Source organism: Cydia amplana, chromosome 1, assembly GCF_948474715.1.
Source record: "Cydia amplana chromosome 1, ilCydAmpl1.1, whole genome shotgun sequence".
Lineage (NCBI taxonomy): Eukaryota > Metazoa > Arthropoda > Insecta > Lepidoptera > Tortricidae > Cydia > Cydia amplana.
Genome location: NC_086069.1, coordinates 10,361,910 through 10,379,788, shown reverse-complemented (window position 1 = coordinate 10,379,788; position 17,879 = coordinate 10,361,910). Strand labels below are relative to the sequence as shown.

The window sequence follows — 17,879 nt, the reverse complement described above, 5'->3', positions numbered from 1 at the left end:
ACGAGACACTCAGCTAAGGTAATTTAACTTTTTGCAGTTCGCAACGAAGCGACATGAATATACTTAACAAGGAAAGTGTTGCCGTGGCTAAAAGTTTATGCCATTTCCTCCCTGGAAAAGTTGCATGTGTTCCGGGCAAAAAGTTTCGATTTCCCGTCACGTAGTCTAGTTATTTTCATGGTTTGACTTCTGCCAAGGTACCTTAAAATTAAAGGTGAAATGGCCAAAGAAAGCATACATAGTCGTATCTATCAGCCTCGTAGGAGTTTCATAGTTAGAGATCGACAAGGGAGTTAAGGGCCTTCCCCCGCTATTATAGATGTGTGCACTATGCGCTTGGCACCTAAGTACACGTAGGAGTCTTGGTCTTCAACATTACGACATGATGTCACGACCCTCAGCATTTAGAGAACGATTGATCAATGATGGTGGTGATGAGTTTTCCAACACGTGAATGGAACTACTTTCACAATACTATTAAAATTGCGGGTAGTAAGATTGTTTTGGCTTTGAGACAACAAATGCTGTGACCGCGTCCAAAAGTTATATTTTACGGATAACCAAGATTAATATAACTTAGAAACGCGTGAATTACATAAAGAGAAGTCGTTAAAACCCTTCGAAATATAAAGCGTAGGTAATGAGTTCCGAGTAAGTTTGTTCGTGTGGCGACGAAGTTCGTTAAGGAAGAACAATACCCGATTTAAATGCTTGAATACTCAGCATGTACCTAATGTCAAAAGTTAATTTAACTTCTGGAAGCCGTGTGTTTAACCTGCTGCTGAATAAAACACGCAATAGGTATATATTATTGTGAGTATAGGTATGTACAAATGTAGGTACATATAAGGTGGGAACCAATTTTAAGGCTACATGTATAGATAGATATTTACAGTTAAATACTTGCATTAAAAAAATGGCTTCGTTCTTTTCGCTCCTACTTTGTCACCGCTTTTAATAGGTATCTAGGTTTAAATAAAATTCCAATATACAAGAAAATTCGAATTCAAATACATTTAATTCGTACAACTATTGGTGAAACATAAAAACTGTTTGATGGTTCTGCAATTTCAATATTTTAACTACTATGTAATATATTCCCATTTCTACTGATGTTAATAATATAAATAGCGCATCGTAACGACCGTCTATGAAACTTTTCTCATTCCAGTAACTGGTGTGAAGTCACCAGCTTATCTCCTTGTTGTTCTAAGTTTGCGCAAAACTACTAAAATATACGCTACTTTGCCTACGTGGAAAGTTATAATGGAGTGAGAAGTTGCACTTAATTTTTCCACTTAGACTTATTTAATAAAACAATACATTTTACATTAATAGAATAACCGTGATCAGTACCAGATGCAGGTTAGATAAGATAAGAGTATCTACATATTGCTTATTTATATTGATCCAAAATAAATTAATAAATTAAGTTTTCAATGGAAGTCAGTTAACAAACCAATCCACTACAAAAGCACGAATTTGAGAATCCTGCACATTTCAATGTAGTTTGTTAAAAGTTTAGGTGCTTGTTAAAAGTTTTCCGACAGAGACCCACTTTTGTTGACTCCGAGACGCTTATTCACAACTCTGAACTCTGAACACAACCGACGATAAACCAGAATAAATTTGACCATAATTAAGACGAAACCTGACCCTAAACTCTAAAACCGTTTTCCATACAAACGTAGTGTCCTTTTTCTTTTCTAGGAGTTGACATGTATGTAAAATATTTTCTATATATTATTATATCCAGAGAGGAAATTGGGGAGTACGTTTGTATGAAAAAGCGGTCGTTCTCTGGCATCATTTTTCAAACTTCGGGATAAAATTATAATTTTAACTAGTAGAACAGAGAGGCAAGTATCAGACGATTTATGAATCACATGGCGCGTCGGATACCGTAGGTAGGTATAATAAACTGGCGTACTTAGAGCAAAATTGCAATGTCAGTGGACCGAGGTTGAACATGAGTTTTGTTGTTTTTTATATCGCGAAACTTTAGTGGAGTGTATGATTAATCGTGAATGAACACGAAATAATAAGAAGAGTACGCTTCAAAGAACACAATAACATAAGTACATTATTAAAGATTCTTGTTAACCCCCCGTGACAATATTCAGGTTAAGAAAATAATGGGATATAGTATACTATATACCTACTACAGAAGTTTAACACTTACCTAAGTTACCTACGTAACGTAAATTAGGATATCGTCCGGGTTGTTTTTAAGGCCGACGTTTTTTGGTAAACAAAAAGTTTTCTCGTTATTAGTAGAGTCTGTTCGAAAAGAGAAGAGTCGTGGTATTAATTGGGCTCCATACATCTTCTCTTTCCGCACAGACTCTGATAGAGATTATTAAGGTACAATTGACAGCTAATTGTAATCACAAATCAGCCGTAGGTACGTAACCGCAGAATATTGGCCCGTGGCCTTTGGAGCTGCGGTTAATATTAATTTAAAACCAACAAACCTGTTCAAACGCTGCTGCCAAATCAAAGCCTCCACAAATAACTGCGCTGTATATACAATAAGGAAATACGACTGAACTTTAATTACCAATTAAGTACAATCGAAAATTGAACGATCGTCACTTCGCAAGAATTAGGTATTGGAAACAAAAAAGGCAGAACTGCCGCCACGTTTAGGTCGTTTAGTGCTTGAATGAAAACCCTTAAGGGTTTGAATCGTTTACAAATAGATTGGGTGATAGTAATTTATTTAACCGTGGAATTACGTCCAAAATACCAGAACAAGGAAATCGATCTAAAATGCTGATAAATACTTTAAAAAATTTACGTAGTTTTGAACTAATACGATAAATAGAAACTTTAAAAAATAGGTTTGAACATTTGAACATTTATGCACTTCACTGTACCCTTTCAAAGGGCCAACACAATGACTATAATTAAGTCCAACGATTGTTCTACTTACAATTCGGGTACTTAGCCCTTCACCTATCACGTTTCCATTTCGGATTGCCAAAGCATAAGTAATAATGATAGGCTGTTTGTTAGTCAATGTATGGCGCCACAGAGAGCGGTGGATTCTAGCGAAAGTTCATGTGACATTATGCATTAAACATAGGCAAGTATAAGTACATTAAGTAATAAGTATACAGGGTGCCATTTGAGTCGTGATCAGTAATATGTTTTTCTAACTCCATAAACAACGAGAAATTTAATGCCCCTACTCTTACTAAAATCAGACAAGATTTTTTTTATTTTTTTGTCATTTATTTTACTTTTACAAGTGGCAATGTGGTATTTAAACAGCTTTTCAAGATATTTCAAATTAAAAATTAAGTAAATTTTATTTCTAACTGGGACAAATGACAAAATTGATGTCAATGACAGTTCCGATTCAAAGAGGCGATTCAATTTACTAATTTAAATATCTTAATAAGCCGTTGTAATATCCTTAATCCACTTATAAAAGTAAAATAAATGACAAAAAATAAAAAAAAAACCTTGTCTGATTTTAGTAAGAGTAGGGGCATTAAATTGCTCGTTGTTTCTGGAGTTAGAAAAACATATTACTGATCACGACTCAAATGGCACCCTGTATATTGCTAAAATGTTAACTTTCCTCAAATTTTCTGAAGTCGCATTATCATGGGTTTGTGAGAAAATAAGGGCTCACACTGCAAACGCGAGACTCTACGAGAGAGTCTTACTTACCATTTTTTCATCTAACAAGTTGGAAGTCGCTCGCACTGACGACGCTACCTTAGTTGCGTCAATCCCAATAACCTACATAGACCTACATCTAGAGCGGAAACCTCTTATGATAAGATTAATAATATCTTAATAGCCTCTTGAAAGTGCAGTTTAATTAAAGAAACAAAACAACGTAACGGTTATACTCGCACGTTGTTTAAATATCGAATTAAGTAATTAAATATCTGTGTCGCGGAAAGTAGCATCGCGACTTTATTTGTGCAACGGGGCCCATTTCTCGAACCGTGTTAGTCTAATTGTCTAATTTAATTGGTGTATTGTCATGGCAACCCATACGATTAATGACAGTTCGTGGACTAATAATATTAGTCTAATATCGTTCGAGAAATGGACCTCAGTTGTATTATAATTTTGTTACCGATATTGCTGCAAAAATGTCATATTGCTACTAGAACTAGTTTAATTAAATGAAGCCAGTTTGCTTTATTCAGTTTGGATTCCCGTAGCCGCATCATGTTGCTCTTGAAAGTTACGTAACATTTTAGATTTTTTATAGGTTTGGTACAAAAGCGAATCCGATGTTTAGTTTGTAAAGCAAGCCAAGTACGTGACAGACACATGCGAGGAGTGGGTAAATTCAGTAAATTGTTTTTGATTGAAAACGTAAAGATTAATTTTCCAACATTATGAATTATCTATAGGTAGGCAACAGTAAACGCAGAAGCTTGGTTCAAGATATTATCTCTTACCAAAGTGCGGTAGGCATCGCCGTGGGCAACCATTTAAGTTATAAAATAGTGACCATGCCCATTGATTACTCTTATCTAAAATGCATCAACGGAAATAATGTCGTGATGATCGATGCAAACAAACAAATAGACTCGGACACTTAACAGACTAGTCCATTAGAATTGACAGAGCGAGCCATTTAGCCATGTCAAGAGTCCGTGTTACAAAACGTGGTACCAACTTGCTAGGTACTAGCAAGTGACGGGCGCCACATACGGTTGTGGAGTGTGGGCCGACCAGGTTAAGAAAACCCCCAGCTCAATAGAAATTCTTTTGAGATTGAAATGCAGATCAGTACTCCAAAGGGCATGAGGGCTCAAGTTAGGTTTGAGATAAAGAATGGCGGAGCCAATGAGTTTAGCTTTACAGAGGGGCCGTTGAAATTTAGTTAATACTCTTATTTTTTTGATAGAATGGGTATTTTGGCATTAAATCTATCTTAGTTTTAGGAATATTTGTGACAAACGACATGTCTTAACGCATATTTAACATCTATAAGCGATCATATTGTATCAATATAAATGCAAATGCATTATAATAAACTTTTAGAAATTATTTTTTACGATGAGTCTCTTGAAATGCAGTTCTTGGGTGCATTCTACGAAGCAATCTTAGCTAATACTTAGTTTTGTATTTTATTTTCATGATACAAAAGTTACATGTTCAAAGATCAAAGTGCACCATCTATATATCTATTACGTTCCCTTTGTATAACATTTCAATCGTTGCGCAATCAAGGGCCAATTATTGGTGTGAGCCTTCGTGTACTGTTACTCGCTCATTAACATATCAAATCATATTAAAAACTTACATCTTATTCAGCCGTCACAATCAAAAGTCGAACAAACTCCACTCAACTTTAAGTATACTTTTGAATTCAGCTTTCATCAGTTATGAGCCTATAAAAGCAACCACGTTTTCTGATGTGGAGATACGACCTCGTTAATTTCTTTGTTCGAGTATTGATTGTTATATGACCGGAGATTGATTTTGGTTAACTAGAAAGTGCCTTAAGGGCTATTTATTAATGAAAAGCTTCTGAAAAGTGCATACTGTGCATACCTTAAGGTGAATTTTAATTTAAGTAGGGTTTTGTGGCCAAGCATGCAAAAAATAAAAATTCGCTATTGTTATACATAAAAAGCGGCCAAGTGCGAGTCGGACTCGCCCATGAAGGGTTCCGTATTTAGGCGATTTATGACGTATTAAAAAAAACTACTTACTAGATCTCGTTCAAACCAATTTTCGGTGGAAGTTTACATGGTAATGTACATCATATATTTTTTTTAGTTTCATCATTCTCTTATTTTAGAAGTTACAGGGGGGGGGACACACATTTTACCACTTTGGAAGTGTCTCTCGCGCAAACTATTCAGTTTAGAAAAAAATGATATTAGAAACCTCAATATCATTTTTGAAGACCTATCCATAGATACCCCACACGTATGGGTTTGATGAAAAAAAATTTTTTGAGTTTCAGTTCGAAGTATGGGGAACCCTAAAAATTTATTGTTTTTTTTTCATTTTTGTGTGAAAATCTTAATGCGGTTCACAGAATACATCTACTTACCAAGGTTCAACAGTATAGTTCTTATAGTTTCGGAGAAAAGTGGCTGTGACATACGGACGGACAGACAGACGGACAGACGGACAGACGGACAGACAGACAGACAGACATGACGAATCTATAAGGGTTCCGTTTTTTGCCATTTGGCTACGGAACCCTAAAAATGCTACTTATTTCTTATTATGTTATGTCATTATGTTAAGAAACTGTAGGGATATCAATTGGCTCCGCCGAAAGCCAGCCAACCCTGTTGATGATCGATCATCGGGTCATCAAGGACCCTTTCTCTAGCTATTACTTCCTTCGCTACCGCTTCTATAACTTCTTCTGCCATCGGTTAAAATATCCTTTTTAAATAACATTGTACTTACAAGTCAGGTTCAACATCGGTGTAGTGGCCATCAGCATCCACCAGTCCCACTCTGATGGTGGGAAGGGTGTCGTCCTCGTCGTCCTCCTCTTCCCCTCTCGCTTCTCTTGCTTCTCTCTCTGCTATCGCTTTTATAACTTCTTCTGCCGTCGGTTAAAATACCCTTTTAAAATCACATTGTACTTACAAGTCAGGTTCAACGTCGGTGTAGTGGCCATCAGCATCCACCAGTCCCACTCTGATGGTGGGAAGGGTGTCGTCCTCGTCGTCCTCCTCTTCCCCTCTCGCTTCTCTTGCTTCTCTCTCTGCTATCGCTTTTATAACTTCTTCTGCCGTCGGTTAAAATACCCTTTTAAAATCACATTGTACTTACAAGTCAGGTTCAACGTCGGTGTAGTGGCCATCAGCATCCACCAGTCCCACTCTGATGGTGGGAAGGGTGTCGTCTTCGTCGTCCTCCTCTTCCCCTCTCGCTTCTCTTGCTTCTCTCTCTGCTATCGCTCTTGCGGCTATCACCTATCAACAAAAATGTTACTTTTATTTGGCACGTATTTAAACAGACGGCTAAGTAACCTAATTCGGGTAGCTTAAAAAATAGAAATGGATAGGTTGGCATCGAGTTCGGAGCTGCATGATATCTCCATAAGAGTTGTATTTTAATGCAATTCCAGCTATAGATTTAGGTACTATAGGCACGTTTCAAGTTATTACATTGTCAATCGAAATAATATGTGGGAGACAATTTAAGGCTCCGTTAACGATTTTAGAGCCAAAATGTAAAATTGATAGATTTAGTCGTTGAAATTGTACTCCTTTTGTTACTTAATATCTAAATAACAAGTATTGGTTTCTATTAACACGTCTTCTCATCTTGCCTATTAATAATAAGGTCCCGAGCGTGCGTCACCGGCAATATATGACAAGAAGGGGCAGTTTTTAAAAATTCATCAAAAAATAATAGTTATAAATTATAAAAAATTATGTATAAGAACAGTTTCAGGAAATGTTGTAGATTGTTTAAGTATCAAAATTACGTTGAAATTAAGTCGATTTTCACGAAAAATGTTCACTTGTTATGAAGTAATTTCTGGTGAAAATTGATTTCGTCTAACTTTCATTTACTCTTGTTCAATATCATATAACAGAAATGTAGTCTATGCAAGTTGGAGTATAGGATATGTGTAATACATAATTACCATTTTTAGCAGTTCAAACTTTACGGAATTTACAAATAAGATCGACTAAATCAGTGCTTTACGCGCGTTTACCTAAACGTCCATCAGAAAAAAAATCATTACTAATTTAGTGAGTCAGTTTTCAAAAAAATGATCTGTACAAATGCAAGATAAGAAGACGTGCTAATAGATACCAGTACTTGCTATTTCTATTACGTAACAGAAGGTGTACAATTTCATCGACTAAATCTATCAATTTTACATTTTTGCGCCTAAAATCGATACCGGCCTCTTAAAGACGACCTTTTTTTTAAACCGGATAAGTGCGAGACGGACTGGCCACCGAGGGTTCCGTACAAATTTAATTTAATTTTTTAGTTTTGAGATTTTATAGATTTACATTTGGAATTGTGAGGGCTCTCTCCCAGGAGGAGCCCGAGGTGCGCATTAGCAACCTAACCCCAAGAATTAGTGCAAGTACCTACTGCGACTGCCATGCCTTCAGACCTTTTAACTGTCAGATGTTTTCATATTAACATGAACGTTTTTTTATTTATAAAAAAATAAATAATATGCAAATACCGAAAAATTATGCAAAACGTTTAGTATGTAAATTAAACCGCGATCCACCTATTATAAACGTAATTAACCCTTCAACGTATCGCATAACTTAATAATTATACCCAAATTTGACCTACTCGTATATGAACCACCGGTCCTCATATGTGCTATTTTGCGTTTAATACTGTTATAATAAACACAATCTCAACTTTGCAGTACCTAACATAAGTTTTACTTATGTAAATTATAACTACATAATTATGTATACCTTATAATATTTAAAACCTTCGCGTTTTGAACACATAAATATTAACTCACATTTATAGACGGGTCTAACGCGAAATTTATCCAAATGTCCCGTCTATAAATGTGAGTTAATATATGTATACCTTTATAATAAGGATACGCATCCCTCATGTATATATCACAAACTGGTCGTGTCACTCGTGTCAAGGATCCTTGTCTCTTCGATGGTGCAAGTTGTTGTGAAGGTTAGACAAAGAAAGCAATAAAATTAATTAAAAAAAAAACACGATTAAATCGCCCTGCAAAACTACCCCCTTATTCTGAAAACTTTACAGGCCTCAATTAGTTAATTCATGTTTTATCCCTTTCTTTAATAGATACATATTTAACTACTCGTAAGCCAAAGTAACAGATTAAAGATTAAGGAGGCTTGGCTTGATGTTTTTTCAATTATTTTTGGATTATACTTACGTAATTGACATCGTACATGCCATCAATTTTTTAATTTGTTTTCCTAATTTATATAATTCTTAACCCTTAAATGCATAGTGTTGCCAAACTTGCCAAATGTCTACAAAGCATTAGACAGCTCACAGATTAATGGTTAAACAAATTCTATTTGTTCCTGTATATTATTTCAATAATAAAACTAATAAACTTTCCGAATTATTACATAAATTTACGCAGTATTTTAATTTATAAAATTACATTTGTTTATAGACGAAATGTCGGAAAACTTAGAAAAACCTGGAAGTTGATGATTTTTAGTATGTGATTTTAGGAAGATTTTTCGGGGTTTGTAATTATTTTATATTTACAAACTTTATCATAGGTATATCACAAATAGTGTACCTTTCTGATGGTAGTAAAAAATTTCATATATCTATTACTGAAAATTACATATTTACATAAATATGATGATTTAGCCAATTCAACTTCTAACACTGATTTCGCAGTGAAAATCGAAGCTATATTTTTTTTTCCTAGAATCGGCAAACAATTATGTGTTACATATATTAATTTCGGGCAAAAAGAAAAAGTCATGCATTTAAGCCTTTAAGGGTTAAGATTCTGAATTGTATATTGCTATGCTACATTTCTTGACGTTGTATCTCACTTTTGGACATTGTTAGTGATAGCTGTAATTTTTAGTGTAGCTTTATGACTTTTTAGTGACGTTCGTTTTTTTTTGTGTATGTTACTAATATAATATATTGTACTGTACTGTATGACTACCTAATGTAAGTTAGCATGTAAAAAAAAAATCAAACACAATACTGTATTGTTAATGAAAATAAAGAATTGAATTGAATTGTAGCGCATTTATGAATAAGTTACTTATTAGACTCCCAGCAAGGTCTTTTTAAGTTCGAACGAAACTCATTAACTCATTGCTAAAAATCTTCGGCGTTTTATCTTGTAAACGTATATTTACGGCGCTCTCGGACTGCCATTTGTGAGCATTTCTCAATAAATTCGTACATTTCGATCACATCTTAGATTTCTATAAAAATTGGTATGCTGGTAAGTACATGAAGGTGAACAATTTCCATCATATTTCCCAAAATGTCCAAGAAAGTTTGTATGAAACATTATTTTTTGTTACCAGATTTCCTTACACATTTGGTAACAAAAAAGGAATGTTTCATACAAACTTTCTTGGACATTTTGGGAAATATGGTGGAAATTGTTCAGCTTCATGTACTTTACTAGCATACCAATTTTTATAGAAATCTAAGATGTGATCGAAATGTACAAATTATTTGAGAAATGCTCTTGTGAGCATCGGCCATCGCCCCAGTATGTTCATGATCATGTTACACACCTGTAACCTCCCCTGCGCCTGCGGTGTGATCTAGACGACTCGCGACCACCGCCGTAACTTCCTCTCATACTACCATATGTGAGCATTAGTCATCGGCCCAGTATGCTCATGATCATGTTACACACCTGTAACCTCCCCTGCGCCTGCGGTGTGATCTAGACGACTCGCGACCACCGCCGTAACTTCCTCTCATACTACCATATGTGAGCATTAGTCATCGGCCCAGTATGCTCATGATCATGTTACACACCTGTAACCTCCGCTGCGCCTGCGGTATGATCTCGACGACTCGAGACCACCGCCATGACTTCCTCTCGTACTGCCATTTGTGAGTATTGGCCATCGCCCGAGTATGCTAATGATCATGTTACACACCTGTAACCTCCGCTGCGCCTGCGGTGTGATCTCGACGACTCGCGACCACCGCCGTGACTTCCTCTCGTACTGCCATTTGTGAGTATTGGCCATCGCCCGAGTATGCTAATGATCATGTTACACACCTGTAACCTCCGCTGCGCCTGCGGTGTGATCTCGACGACTCGCGACCACCGCCGTGACTTCCTCTCGTACTGCCATTTGTGAGTATTGGCCATCGCCCGAGTATGCTAATGATCATGTTACACACCTGTAACCTCCGCTGCGCCTGCGGTGTGATCTCGACGACTCGCGACCACCGCCGTGACTTCCTCTCGTACTGCCATTTGTCGCTGAGCGCGCATTGGTCATCGTCAGAGTCGTTCTGTAAACAAATGAGGTACTCATATTCATATGTGTGCAATTTAATAGGTAGAACACAAATGTCAGCCTAGTTTCAGTAATTAAAATAGCGTTTTTATTATTAAAGTGAGCACTTCCGTACATTTGAAAGCAAGTTTAATAGTTGATGCCAGCTATCATCAACGATAAAGTAGGCCAGCAAAGGGCGATTTTCCGACGGCTCCAGAATGTCAATTTAGTCAAACGCGAGCACCAATTTACGGGATTAGGACGAACAAAAGATGTGAAGTGAGTGAACCTTGGAAAGGGGTAAGAATTAGGTAAGCAAATAACTTATAATTTGTGTAGGTATTTAATATCAGAAATATAAAACAAATGTATCTTATATAAAAATATCACCCATATTTCTATTTATCTTTAAGGGTCGGTTACTCTCTAAATTTTATTGTATGGAAAGTTTCATAGTAAACAGCCGCGGCGCGCTGGCTGACGTTGATCAGTCTATCAAGTTCGGATGGTGCAACTGGTATAAGGAGTTGCGTTGGAGTTGGTTTCACTTAACAATAGACAAAGGATAAGCCGTTCGGAGCCAGTTCCAAATCGACAAACTATACTCTGACTTACTTATGTTCTAAGTCGTTATCAAAGGTAATCACTCATCAGCTCCGTAATAAGCATTGAAATGTGTAAAAATAAGTAAAGTAAGTAAGTATAAGTTTTCAGAGAAATATTAAGACGAACAATGTTTAAAAATCGTAAAAAAGTTAATAAATAAATAAGTAGATATGGCAGAACAGCTGGTAAACAAGTTCAAAAAGTTCGCTGATCTTCACATAATTCAATCAATCAATCATTAATAACAACTAGTATACCATGACTTGGCGTTTTTTCTGTTCGTCATCCGTACAAATTGGTGAAGCGATGATGCGCTACAAATACCGAGTTATTGACATTGTGTGTAAAACGGCCAGTTAATCTTATAGACCAGGAGACGGGTGGATTAAGGACCACTTCGAAGCTTTTTAAAATTATATCGTTATTTGACTTATTTGTGTCACGATGACGGTAAGATTTGTTGTAAGCAGAATAATGCATAGATAAAGGTATGTACATACATATATGTCGGAGAATGGCTGAAATGTGCCATCTATTGCCTTCAAGAGGCGTTTCATCACGCAATCTTTGATAAATAGAGCAAACTAGGGTGTACACCTGAGTGGCGTTCAGCGCAGTTCCGCCTAGGCGTCATAGAGTGCGCTGTCAAAAACAAATGAAAGCCAGAACAATTGAAGTTATGCTGTCAATCAATCTTCAGATGAGAACATGATGAGAATGAACGGGAGAAGATGGCGTCTGTGGCGGTTCCTGGGTCTAATCCGCTGGTTTGCTTTGAATAAGAAGTGTAACGTGTGTTATGATTTGTAATCAGTCTTATACAGTAATGACTGTGAGTTTAATAACGTATTTCATTGACGAGGGCTCGTCATCCATGATTGAAGGTCCTGATGTGCTCCTGATAGTATGATACGCCCACAATTCCGACACATATATATATATATATATATATATCTATATAAAATGCTTTATTGCACACTACGAAAATAAATGGTACATACCTAGGTATGAACAAAACGAATGTTTGAAATATCCCTCGCTTAAAATTTAGTTTTTTTCCTCTCATGCGTGGTTTTCCACGGTTTTTATCCAGGTTTTTTTGAATTTTCAGACAGGACAAAAATAATTTTCCATTTAGTTGCTAAGAAATTTTGATTGCTTACGTGAACATGAGTCTTGTTAAAGAAAATGGAGTATTAAAAATCAAGCTATTTTGCAGCTGCGAATACTATATAGAAAAAATAGAGAGATAATAATAAATAATTTACAGGATAAGGAATTTAGACAGTCCTTACACAAAAAGTAATTTGGATAACCCTTTAAATTTAGAAATATTATATGTAACTACTTCGAAAATAACGATGTAATCTAATTGACATGACTCAACAGGCTGGTCATAAATAAATAATGTTGCTACGGTGAAGAAATGTACACGTTCTTTAATTAAATATTAAGGTTGTAATTTAGAAGGTAGGTATTTTATAAAGGTAAGCTTTTGCCAAAACCTCAGGGAATGGAAAGGTATCTAATGATGAGGAAAACGTTGGGTTGGCTGATTGGGGAAGATAGCTATTGAGTTTCGTGGCATTTTTTCACAGTCCTTGTTTTACTTACTTGTCATCGCCTGGAAATTATATGTAATAGGTATACAGGGTGTCCCAAGAAGTAGTGATATACTGAAGCTGGGAGGTAGAGGACCTAGAGGGCTATCTGAATCACCCCCATGTATGTTCCGCGATTTTTCGTATTTTCGGAGTTATGATTTTTTTTAATTTTTCACCTATCGCCGAGTACGATGAGATTTTTATTTATGGTGACGTGAATTATTGTGGTAGATGCTTGATTTTTTTTGTGTGCTACGCTGATAGATAGGCCAATTCAGTATGGTAACATTTACTATCGTTAGATCTTTGAATGGAATTAAAAAAAAAAAATGCCAAGAAAGATAAAATTACCCAGTATGTTCACAACTTCAAGGGCGCTTAGAAAAATAAAACATACTGGGTAATTTTATCTTTCTTGGCATTAAATTTTTTTTTAATTCCATTCAGAGATCTAACGATAGTAAATGTTAACATACTGAATTGGCCTATCTATCAGCTTAGCACACAAAAAAAATCAAGCATCTACCGCAATAATTCACGTCACCATAAATAAAAATCTCATCTTACTCGGCGATAGGTGAAAAAATAAAAAAAATCATAACTCCGAAAATACGAAAAATCGCGGAACATACATGGGGGTGATTCAGATAGCCCTCTAGGTCCTCTACCTCCCAGCTTCAGTATATCACTACTTCTTGGGACACCCTGTATAACGCGTTAGTTTTATATAGGTATAAAATTATTATTACATTAACTATCTACCACAACTCTTACTAGTTTTAGTTACTGTTGAAAATAATTTCATATCCTTATAGTACTTATTTAAACTTTATTGCAAAAAGATACAAAATTATGTTCAAATGGTGGACTTACTGTCAATAGGCATTATCTACCAGGCATTCTCTTTAGGGCTAAACAGAAACACTAAAAGTTGATGTAAGCAAAAACAAACAATCCAATAAAGACAATTCACAAATGGCATTAAAAAACTATAACTAATAAAATGATATGCTAGGTTTTCATTTTCGAATGAGACTCGTGTAGCTGTTATGTTTGAGGAACTTAACGATTTTCTAATCCACCGCTACTAGTTAACAAGTAGGATTAATCCTCTTTGGCCCCAAACTTTACATTAGCGACAACCATTTTAATTGGATCTCACTTCACGCTACTAAACGAGCGTATATCAATACATATGAATAGGTGTTCCGTCTTTTTGCATTTAAAAGTATAACAAGTCACATTGTAGAAGTTGATGAGGTGTGCTGCTTAGTAAAGATTCAGTTGTAACTATTTTTAATTGTAATTATCCGAGTTTCACTTCTAAGAATACCTCAATGGAAAACACCTAACACTAGATAATAAAACCGCTTTTAATAAGGTTTAAGATCCAGCAAAATATTATGAACAACTTGTTATGTTGTTACCGGGGATCTTACTAAAAAATAAGAAACAAATGAAACGGTATTTAAAAAACACATTATTTTGTTTTCTCACGCATTTTTAAGCCTGTCACTTAATATTTTAATTTTAAACTACCGGCATTAATTAGCACTTATTACATCCGTTAAATGCTAACGGATCGCGTGAACTGTCAAATTCTAAGGTTTAGAAATAGAATTGATGGAGTCCATTTTAAACGTTCTCACGCAGTATATTTCTGGCTACTTATCTGAATTTATTAACGATGTTATTTGTCAGTATCGTTTTGGAAATACATATTGCGAAGGTTTTTACGTAATGAATGATTTTAAGGTGATGAAGTGGTTGGCTGTTAGACTTTGTTATTACAATTATTGTTCAATATCATTTCATCCATTATTGGTTGCAAAACAGACCCCAGCTCCCTACGTGGACTGTGGCAAAATGTCGGGACAACGCTAGTAGGATGATGATAACCAATGAGGTATGCATTAATTACATAAAATTGCACATGATACTCATATTTATTGAGAAATATTATTAGGTTTGCAAGTTTATTCGTAATTTTCATACCATTTTATAAACTTATTTATCATAGATTATGTTATTTAAGACGATCGGTAGGCCCAATGCCCTTGAGCGTCTGGGCGGAGCTAAGCGCTCTGTACCCGCACCACCCGCTTACCCCGCTCGCTGCGATCGTACGTGAATTTTGTATCGCTGCACCGCCACGAGGTTCAAGTTCAAGATAAGAAATAAGATACAGCCCAGAGGCGCGCAGTTGGCGCTATACTCGTATAATCTTTTGTTTGCAGATATTTTGTTGTTTGAGTATGAGTAGATCATGCATTTAGTGGAGGTCGTATATTACATTTCACGGTTAATACGACTCGCGTCCCGCTTAATACGCTAAATAAAATTATATTATTATTATATATTACTTACCCATCCCGTTACGCACCGTGCACGTTTGTGTAATTGACATAACCGTCGTATTGGTATAGAGTGTCATTCTATGAAACTTGCTAACTATGTAATCAAACTTGATGAATGAATAAATTTACTAGTAACTTTTGTTTACATAGCATCCATAGAATGATACTCTATGCAATAATTTTTTAATGTGTTTATTACCTACTAAGGTTTTTTGTTTTAATTTGTCTAATATCTAAAATTATCTTTTATCGGATCCTTATCGGCGTAAGAATGCGACGCCATCGCCATCTGTTTGACCGTTATGGACCACGGAGTGCAAGCTATCGCTCCCATATTTATTTGCAGTCAGTTACTCCACGACTTTCTAGCTGAGCCTATCGTGGTAGCTTTGAACGAGGAGGTTATGTCGCTCGTGATTTCTTTGTACCTAGTACCTACTGCTACTATTTACGCTTGTGCTCGGCCCAAGTGCAGCCAAAAGGCTAATTTGTTGTGGCGTAATTACACTAAATCAATAACGCATGGACGTTTTAGTGTTTAAAGTATTATCAGTATTAATGTAGTATCAGATGACCGCTTCCCATCAGGCGGCTCATTTGCTGACTATCAGATAAAAAAAGCGGCCTTAGAAACCTTAATAGCATTTTTGAAGATCTATCCATAGATATCCCCCTCACGTATGGGTTTGATGAAAAAAAATATTTGAGTTTCAGTTTTAAGTATGGGGAACCCCCAAAACTTTTTTTTTCTATTTTTGTGTGAAAATTTTAATGCGATTCATAGAATACATCTACTTACCAAGTTTCAACAGTATAGTTCTTATAGTTTCGGAAAAAAGTGGTTGTGACATACGGACGGACAGACAGACAGACAGACATGACGAATCCATAAGGGTTCCGTTTTTTTGCCATTTGGCTACGGAACCCTAAAACATTTCTCGAAAGAAGATATTTAATATTTATAATATTTAACACACAGCAAAGAAATTATACCTATTAACCGTAAGGCCGGTAAATGTTATCGCGATTGAAATAATATGTATGTATACTTACTTTTCTCTAAAAATGCGTGGAACTACTTATAAAAGTTCAAATAAGGACGGGACGTAATGACCATATTTCCACGCATGTTTGAGAAAACTTAATTTACTTAAGGTGGTTCGACTAGGTTACTCAAAACTTAACTCTCGCTAGATGGCGCCACTTTCGCAAAATTTCAGGTTTTATTTTTTTGTGGAATGGTCTTGGTATTTGTATACTTAAAAGTATGTTTAGCTCACTCTTTAAGTAAATATTGAACTATTAAAATAAACATTGAATACTTCATTGTGCAAAAACCACCCTTTTAAGTCGACGGAGTGTTGCTGTCATGCTTTTTCCTACTATTACTCACTCATACTCCCACAGATATTCAGTATTATCAATAAATTACTTTATCAACGTTTTAAATAAATATATTTTATATCTGATTTTTATAGATTATGATCTTTTTGGTTTCTTCCAACTCAGAATCACTAGCATATTCTTGTTGAATCCTGATGCTAATATAAAAACTATGTCCCAAATATTTGTATATGTCCCAGCATACAATGACTGGGGATCGAACCGGGAACCTTCCGTGTATAAGCAAAAAAGCGACTGTTTACAAAACACACCATGATAGTTCTTAGGTAAGCTGACGAACTTTGGGTACTTTCTCGCTTCGGTCAATTAAGTACCTGTCAACAAAATTGCACTAAACATGACGGCACTCCAAATTCGCGCCGTGATCAGCCCGGCAACGTCTGAAATGGTATGGCAACGTCGCAAATGTATCTGTACACGACATTTGTGACACACACATACGTAAAATTGATGAAAAGTTAACTATGATTTTTGCATGATTTCTGTATGAAACATTGTTTTCCTATTAATTTCGCGCAAACGAATATTCGAAAGTAGATAAATGCGGAAATATTTATGTACTAATAGTGTGTAGTTACTTAATGAACGCGGATTGAATATTGTATGAAAATCGAACCACCTTAATAAACTAACATCATTTTAATAGGTAACAATCCTAAAAATTTAATGGTTTCTGAATCAAACTATATACCTACAACATAAGTTGCCAATGTTGATCAATTACATAACTAGTAGTTCGCCCCGAACTGAGAACTCGCGGTTCGCTAAAATGTTAGATCATTATTTTAACATTGTAAATTAAAAAACTATACCTATTATAAATGTGTAAGCCGAGCACTTTCATTTGATACCAAATTCGACCATACTTTCTTGCAAAAAAGACCACCAGAATAGCAAGACCCCGCACAAATAGCTTTTTAGCCTTCTAAGCTTTTCTAGCTCAATAACCCCTTGATCGAGCCTGCTCA

General features: G+C 35.7%; 1 protein-coding gene and 1 long non-coding RNA gene across 2 annotated transcripts in view; one reads left to right on the top strand and one right to left on the bottom strand.

Moving 5' to 3' along the window:
• Window positions 1-17,879, bottom strand: part of LOC134647652 (rho GTPase-activating protein 7) — a 357,578-nt gene that overhangs the window by 16,143 nt on the left and 323,556 nt on the right. Inside the window, exons 4-5 of the mRNA XM_063502011.1 lie at window positions 10,840-10,953; window positions 6,781-6,923 (exon numbers count right to left, since the gene is read on the bottom strand). Of these exons, the coding sequence (XP_063358081.1) occupies window positions 6,781-6,923; window positions 10,840-10,953 (257 nt within the window). The remainder of the gene's footprint in view (window positions 1-6,780; window positions 6,924-10,839; window positions 10,954-17,879) is intronic.
• Window positions 16,254-17,879, top strand: part of LOC134647718 (uncharacterized) — a 235,435-nt gene continuing 233,809 nt past the window's right edge. Inside the window, exon 1 of the long non-coding RNA XR_010096858.1 lies at window positions 16,254-16,348. This is a non-coding gene — a long non-coding RNA (uncharacterized LOC134647718). The remainder of the gene's footprint in view (window positions 16,349-17,879) is intronic.